Source organism: Mizuhopecten yessoensis, unplaced genomic scaffold, assembly GCF_002113885.1.
Source record: "Mizuhopecten yessoensis strain PY_sf001 unplaced genomic scaffold, ASM211388v2 scaffold10065, whole genome shotgun sequence".
NCBI lineage: Eukaryota > Metazoa > Mollusca > Bivalvia > Pectinida > Pectinidae > Mizuhopecten > Mizuhopecten yessoensis.
In genome coordinates this window covers 183,057-191,816 of record NW_018408361.1, presented here as the reverse complement: position 1 = coordinate 191,816, position 8,760 = coordinate 183,057, and the positions used below count along the sequence as shown (strand labels likewise).

At 34.3% G+C, this 8,760-nt stretch overlaps 1 protein-coding gene across 11 annotated transcripts in view; it reads left to right on the top strand.

Annotated features, from left to right (window-relative positions):
- The first annotated feature begins 2,978 nt into the window (after positions 1-2,978).
- Positions 2,979-8,760, top strand: part of LOC110459435 (cyclin-dependent kinase-like 1) — a 34,549-nt gene continuing 28,767 nt past the window's right edge. For 4 of the 11 annotated variants that reach the window (XM_021511687.1, XM_021511686.1, XM_021511685.1 and 1 more), the window contains exons 1-2: positions 2,982-3,894; positions 7,684-7,805. In XM_021511687.1, the coding sequence (XP_021367362.1) occupies positions 3,727-3,894; positions 7,684-7,805 (290 nt within the window). In that variant the 5' untranslated portion in view covers positions 2,982-3,726. Of the gene's footprint in view, positions 3,895-7,683; positions 7,806-8,760 lie in introns of all 11 variants that reach the window. The other 7 variants (XM_021511683.1, XM_021511682.1, XM_021511689.1 and 4 more) reach the window with 5 other exon arrangements.

Here is an 8,760-nt window from a genome sequence, read left to right as displayed (position 1 = left end):
CCCCCCCCCCTCCGCCATCTCAATCTCATACAACGTCAAACATCTGCCATTAAAAACCAACATTAGTTCTGTTGTTTTAATGTGTTTTTGAAGGCTATAAGTGATGTGATTTTATCAATATTATAATGATTGTAATTAATGAAATGTTATAAATCTACCCATGCATGTATATGAAGTTTATTCACATACATAACACGAAATCAAGTATCACTTAATTAGTGTCTAAGATATGTTTTATCCAAAAATCACAAAGGACGTGATTCTTTAAGTTTGGAAACTGAAATTCCTCACTGGAAGTAAAATTGAAACTCGTGCTACGATGTGGTAGAGATAGCAAATAGATTGGGGCGAACAAGATTAAAATCCGTTCTGTTACCACCTCATGCAGATTCAAGCAAAGATATGTTAAAAGAGGAAGAAGAAAAAAACAAGTTGGAAGCTTCTTATTAATATCGGGATATTCCATTCTCTGTTCGTTGGCAAGGACGAGACATCAATCGGTGATATTACTGTTTCATAATAAATTGGCGCCTTGTGATCTTACACTCCTCAAATCATCTCAGTCTACCTGACAGCGCCAGGCACTCTCAGCAGCCTCATCGCTCTTGAAAATGACTTGGTGCCAATGTTCAACCTCAAATGCAACGACACGCATATTTAGAGTTAGACATTATTTAACTAGCTTTATATGCAGAGGTTGTACTCTATGTACCGTATCCCAAGCGCTAATCATGAAGCAGGAAAAAAATTGGTTGGTGAGTATATGGTACATCGTGTTATTTTTTATGCGATGCGATTATTTATAGTGATAACCCCCATTCAGTTGGAATTTGTGATATCACTAAATCCTAACAGTGATATCACATACTGATAGGCCTATTTGTTACAGTGCTAGCTGATGAATAAGTGATGTCACCATAATGAATGTTACTTAAAAACATCTTCAATGTAATGAGCTGGATTTTATGAATTTATGTCAAGATATTATTTTGAAAAACCTAGAACATTCAAGTTCCATACATTATGTAATTAAGTCAATAACGAAAGAATTAATATCACTTGTAAAATGTCTTCAGCTCATAATTGAGCGAATTAACACTGTCCATTAACACAACACCATGATCTGTATGTAAATTGTTGTATGTAAATTCTCAACGCTGTAACCAGCCTTTGTCATTGGGGATATTAACTGTGAAGATATTTTTTTACCCTCTTTGTGATAAAGACAATTATGGATAACACTTATTTGACCAGGTTTTTGAAAGAATGTTACTTTCACATTACGGAAGGAGACACGTACACGTACAGCGAGACACGTACACTAAAGTATAATTTAAAATTGCCAAAAATTTATTTGAATCATAGCATTATCAGCATGACCTTATTGCTATGCCATCATAAGTTCAAAACGTTATCTATTCATATATATATAACAAAATATAAGATAATCTCATTAGCAGTATAATTCAATTACTATAATTGATTATAATGTATATTTGTATTTAATTTCCACACACACAAATGATCAAACCTCAAAGTTGGTCAGTAGGGTTGCATGACTTCGAGCTATTTTCAGGTTAAATTGAACGATATGTCTTGCGAACTAAAAAAAGGTGGGGAAAAAGGGAAAAAAATCAAAAAAATCCAGAAGAATATAAAATTCATATTGTGTGCTTTTTAGAAACGGCTTTTCAACGAGCGAGATATATTAACAAATGTTCTCCAGATGAAACCAACTATAAGTGCATTTTTGACTGAACAGTAAAAAAATGGAATTTTCGGGAAAAAAAACATTAAGTGGGTTTTTTTCGACTTCTGAATGATTTTGCCAGAAAGGGCGTAACATTTTCATGTTATAATATAAAAGTTAAACAGTTAAACATCTTTTTAATTGGCGTAAGTACTAAACAAATCCATATTCCACTAATCTGTGCTATTGGAGAAAGATAATATTAAGATTTATTTAACTTGATAAAAGATTTCCCCTTAATTAACTTCCAAAATTTTAGTGATTTGGGTGATCGGGTGGTGTAGTGGATAGCACACTCGGCTTTCTATAAGGCGACTGGGGTTCGATACCCCGACCGGACGTGAAAAGGTATCCATGGGGTCACTTCCCTACTACGCGGGTTTACTCCGGGTACTCCGGTTTCTCCAACAGTTAAACCATCTGCGCATTAACATCCGTGCAAAGAAGAGTGATTAATATAAGTTGAAATAACTTGTTTTATAATTATTGTAAAATCGAGAAAGTTTATATAATAATTAGACTAATTTCCTTTATTTTTGGTCCTGTTTTAGTTGTACACGAATCCCCAGGGCCAACCAAATTAACAATACTAGTCCCTCTGGGTTGATTTTGGTAAACATTTTTAAAGTATTATTATTTAATAAATCTTCCGTTGATATGCATCATTGTAAACAAAAATTATAATAAAATAAATAAAAACAAAGGATAAGAGAAACTTGTTTTTTTTTTTATATAAATAGTTATTGGCCTGACGACATATGATATTTCCAATTCATTATGTTAATCAATTAAATCAATAGTAAAAATAGTGCCCCAGAATTACTTGACATATTAATTTCATGGGATGTCACCTTAAATGCATATATAAGTTCTATAAATAGCCAGCCAACTGGAAGGGTTCCGTTATGGTTACTGACACTTCATAACGCTAACCTTACCTAGCATATTATTGCTACTCTATAACAGCAAAATATCGTTTGATATTTAATATACTCAATAATAAGATAAACCTCTTGTTTTTAAAACTGCACGTTTCACAATAACAACTAAAATTTTCATAAAGAAGCAAATTCATGTAAAAATCTTGCAACAATGATGTTACGGTACGGGCAGGTGCCCCGATAAAAACTGTTTTGATCACGTGGTCATCGTTGCTATAGGTATAACCTCTGAACCAAAACAATGGGTCCGTTATAGAAAATAGTGCCTGTAGTTGTTGCTTTGTTTTTATCGAAAATTAAGATTTTACACGCATTTAATGCTTGTGAGTTAATAACATGAGTAAGAAGTATCTTTTTATATAAAAGTATTAATATAATACCGTATTTCAGAGAAGTAAAAAAAACTACGTATGAAGATTATAGTGCGTGCAATATGGCGACTAACCAAGGAATTTACAATGGCCGAAGAAAATAACAGATATTTCCAGATATGTAGCAAAATGAAGACTGGAGATAGTGTGTACAATTCCTAGATTGACAAAGTTTGTATCGATAACCAAAGAACTTAATGATAAGCCGGTTCGTTGTGTATACAAGCGGAATGGTTTGACGGACATGAGATATTTTGACAGGTGTCGTCGTGAAACTGGATTATTTCGTCGTATTTCAGGGTGAACGCACAGTCATTTAACTAGCAGTTAAGTCTATAAGGAGGACCGTTACATTGTCTCATCATTTACATACATAACTACCGTGTTCGATCGTCATTTACATCTGTACATCATTGTTCCATAGACCTACCCTTCAGTTCATAATATTGGCAGCCATTTTGTTGTTATTTTATCATAAAGGTCACACAACCGTCCAAACATCATTATAGCTACTAGTCAGTAAGCCTTGGAACATCATAATCTTCATTTGTAGCTGTTTATTGTATAATTTACAAACAGTGCCTGTCGTGTAAATCATAGCCTTCCTGTAAAGCCAACGCTGTATACACTAAAGCCTACATGTACCATTGGTGCGAAAAGGATCATGGAGAAGTATGACAAGCTCGGCCGAATCGGAGAGGGTTCTTATGGCGTGGTGTTCAAATGCAGAAATAAAGACACAGGCGGTATTGTGGCTATCAAAAGATTCGTGGAATCAGAAGATGACCCACTTATTAAGAAGATAGCGATGCGAGAAATCAGAATGTTAAAGGTGTGTTTTATCATTGTGTTTCATAGTCAATGTTGCATGCACTATAGGCCTACCATATTCTATTCCAGTATAGCGGTTATGCACAGAGGATTTTTTTACCATCCAGGCATCCTTTCGAATGCATGCAGTTGACATCAACTGTTGTTATATGTTTTATTCAACTGTCCTTCAGACCCTAACCATTGTACTTGTGGCCATCATTCCTTGTCCTAGAATACCAGAAAACGTAACTTTTTATGTTGTACTAAAACAAAACCCTCAACCCTGCCCCATACTCCAACAGTGTTCGAGATTTACACAACAAGATACTTTTGACAGGCCGTCGCAGTCGATAAAATCATATCCGATAGAAAAAAGGCCGACCAGCGGCCTCTTATGTTATAGAATTACCCTAGCTGCTCCTATTGTAATTAATTTAAGGTGCATTGGAAAGCCTCAAATCTTGTTTGATGTACACATGCAACCCCAACCCGCACTGTTAAATGTACATCATTCATGCACTATTTTCTACTGACAACCGTCCATGTGCACCCGCCCACCAAACCCCACGCCCTATTGATTGTGAAAGTGCTGCGAACCTCAAACATTCCCCCAAGGTTTATTGTACAGGTTTAAGACAAACACCATCCCTTGTTTTTATACAGGTGAACAGCAAAAACATCCATTGTTCAATGTGCAGGTTTACTACAAACAGTACTTGTGTACTGTACAAACACCATCCCTTGTTTAATGTACTTGTGTACTGTATAAACACCATTCCTTGTTTAATGTACATGTGTACTGTACAAACACCATCCATTGTTTAATGTACTTGTGTACTGTATAAACACCATCTCTTGTTTAATGTACTTGTGTACTGTATAAACACAATTCCTTGTTTAATGTACACTGAGGTGTAGTACAAACACCATCCTTTGTTTAATGTACTTGTGTACTGTACAAACAAAATCCCTTGTTTAATGTACATGTGGACTGTACAAACACCATCCATTGTTTAATGTACTTGTGTACTGTATAAACCCCATCTCTTGTTTAATGTACTTGTGTACTGTATAAACACAATTCCTTGTTTAATGTACACTGAGGTGTAGTACAAACACCATCCTTTGTTTAATGTACTTGTGTACTGTACAAACAAAATCCCTTGTTTCATGTACATGTGGACTGTACAAACACCATCCATTGTTTAATGTACATGTGTACTACAAAAAACATCACTTGTTTAATAAACAGGTGTACTGTGCAAACACCATCCCTTGTTTAATGTACTTATATACTGTACAAACACCATCCCTTGAATAATATACATCTGTACTATACAATCACCATCCCTTGTTTAATGTACATGTGGACTGTACAAAAACCATCCATTGTTTAATGTACATGTGTACTGTATAAACACCATCCCTTGTTTAATGTACTTGTGTACTGTATAAACACCATTCCTTGTTTAATGTACACTGAGGTGCAGTACAAACACCATCCCTTGTTTAATGTACTTGTGTACTGTATAAACACCATTCCTTGTTTAATGTACACTGTGGTGTAGTACAAACACCATCCCTTGTTTAATGTAATTGTGTACTGTATAAACACCATTCCTTGTTTAATGTACACTGATGTGTAGTACAAACACCATCCCTTGTTTAATGTAATTGTGTACTGTATAAACACCATTCCTTGTTTAATGTACATGTGTACTGTACAAACACCATCCATTGTTTAATGTACATGTGTACTACAAAAAACATCCCTTGTTTAATAAACAGGTGTACTGTGCAAACACCATCCATTGTTTAATGTACTTGTGTCCTGTACAAACACCATCCCTTGTTTAATGTACTTATATACTGTACAAACACTATCCTTTGAATAATAGACATCTGTACTATACAATCACCATCCCTTGTTTAATGGACATGTGTATACAAACACCATCCCTTGTTTAATATACTTGTGTACTGTACAAACACCATCCCTTGTTTAATGTACTTATATACTGTACAAACACTATCCTTTGAATAATAGACATCTGTACTATACAATCACCATCCCTTGTTTAATGTACATGTGTATACAAACACCATCCCTTGTTTAATATACTTGTGTACTGTACAAACACCATCCCTTGTTTAATATACGTATGTACTGTACAAACACTATCCCTTGATTAATTTACTTCTGTACTATACAAACACCATCCCATGTTTAATGTACACTGAGGTGTAATAGAAACACCATCCCTTGTTTAGTGTACTTATGTACTGTATAAACACCATCCCTTGTTTAATGTACATGTGTTCTGTACAAACACCATTCCTTGTTTAATATACATATGTATTGTACAAACACCATCCATTGTTTAATGTAAATGTGTACTGTACAAACACCATCCAATGTTTATTATATTTGTGTACTTTACAAACACCATCCCTTGTTTAATGTACTGATGTACTGTACAAACACCATCCCTTGTTTAATGTACAAGTGTACTGTACAAACACCATCCATTGTTTAATGTACATGTGTACTCCAAAAAACATCCTTTGTTTAATGTACTTGTGTACTGTACAAACACCATCACTTGTTTAATATACTTATGTACTATACAAACACCATCCCTTGTTTAATGTATTTATGTACTATACAAACACCATCCCTTGTTTAATGTACACTGAGGTGTAGTACAAACACCATCCCTTGTTTGAAAGAAAATTACACACGTATGCATTTGACAGTCTTTTGGAGCATATACATGTGTGTATGTTCATATATGCGTTTGGTTGACGACCTAAAGCCCTTTCTAATACCAATGCAGGCATGTTTCTTTCCTTAATTAATGATAAATGTTTATCAATTGTTTTTTTCTAATTTCATCCCTAAAGTAAATTTATTGACCAGAAAAAAAAAATGTGATAAAAAAATTTGAACATGATCTTATGACATCATTTTTTCTGCGTATATCCGATTTGTGAACTTTTTTTACAATGCCGTAAACACTGACAGATTTAAACCTCCACCGTATGTACAATTACATATATACAAAAACATTGCATAATGCAGCTCTTGTAATCTACGAACAGGTCTCACTTCTTGTTCAGATGCAACCCTTATGCAGGTGCACTGCTTGCATAAAGGTCTAGATTAAAATCTTGTTTGTTTGCCAGAGTTCCATCTCATGACATTCACTTAGGAAGTTGCAAATACTGTAGATTAAATATTTTATTTCACTTTGCCTTGAAGGTATTTTTAGAATAACACACCTTCGGTTATGTATGTATTACAAATGTTGTTATAGAAGATGCCTATCTTTTTAATATTTAATAATTTTCATAATTTATGTTCATGCAGTACTGTAATACACATTTTTTTTGGTCATAAATAATTTTGAAATTGAAATTTCCAATAAAATTATTATGAATAGCGCGAATTTTTGTAGTTCGGTTGGTTTATTGCAAACAATATATTTTTTAATAAAGCTTGGATAGTCAGTCTGCCACCCTAAAAAATACTATAATTATTCTTTGTGTAGTTTCTCGTCTCTGTAGATTGTTACACTAGCGCGCAGTCAACTGTAACCATATTCATCAAGCTGAACCCTGACACAGCAAATTTAGTACTTAAAATATATTGTGATATTTTAATGTTATTTTTTTTTTTGTTCTTCTGATTTTTTTTAACGTCAACTAATCATTTTACACTTCCAAAAAAAGTTAAAATTACTATTCAAGTGAAGGATACTTATTAATTTTTCATTTTCTGTATTTTGTTTTCTATCTTTTCTTTCAGCAACTGAAACATCCTAATCTTGTCAACTTAATAGAAGTTTTCAGAAGGAAGAAGCGGCTACATCTAGTGTTTGAATATGTTGATCACACGGTGCTACATGAGCTAGAGAGATTCCCCAGGGGGTAAGTTTGGTTGGAGCGCAAATTAAAAAAAAAAAATCATAATTCATATTTACTTAAAAAAAAATCATAATTACTTAACTTCTTTGGCTGAAAAACAGAATTTCCTGCAACCGCTTTTTCATGGTTTCATATAGTACATGTGCAGAAAACTTTGGGAATCGCATTAGCTTCAATACAGTTATTGCAGAAAGGTTTCTGATCATGAGAGCAACTTCTGGGGATCACAACTTAATTCAGGAATTCAGTTAATCTGCGGGGCCCTTATGAAGGCCCCTTTCCCTAGAAACTTTTCAATGAGTAGATTCTGAAGTTGCATTGAACCACAGTGATTTTGGGACACAGATATTTGAGTCCTATACTTGTACTTTTTCTGTGTCAGACTTTCCCACATGTTGATCCGAGAGCCCCATTATGTCTCAGAGAATTTCTTCGAGTGAATCTGCTGTGGCCCTACAAAATTTTCCCTGTATTTTCCCAAATTCCATGCAAAAATAACTTTATTTTCACCAAATCATGCTTTTTGTAAGTGATATTTCCCCAAAGTCACCAGGCACAGGCCCCTGTACATGTGAGCACAGGCCCTTGTACATGTGAGCACAGGCCCCTGTACATGTGAGGGCCTGTAGGCCCCTGTACATGTGAAAAGTACACATGTATACATGTAAGGTTGAAACATCACTGTATCTAAGCTTAAGGGGTCTCATCAATATTTTGAAATTGATGTTCAGGACTTTCCTGAAAAAAAGTCTTTTGAAAACTCACTAAATCCTTAACTAAGTCAATTCTGTAGTCTTATGGGGTAGTTTAAACATCTTAACCCTTTCATCCGGCTAATTAAGTAACTTTAGTAGACTCTCCCATGTATTGATATGGATGAGTCTATTATGGTCTACAGTGGTGAAAGGGTTAACATATAATGTACATGGAACGTTTGACAGTATGAAGTGCTCTTTCA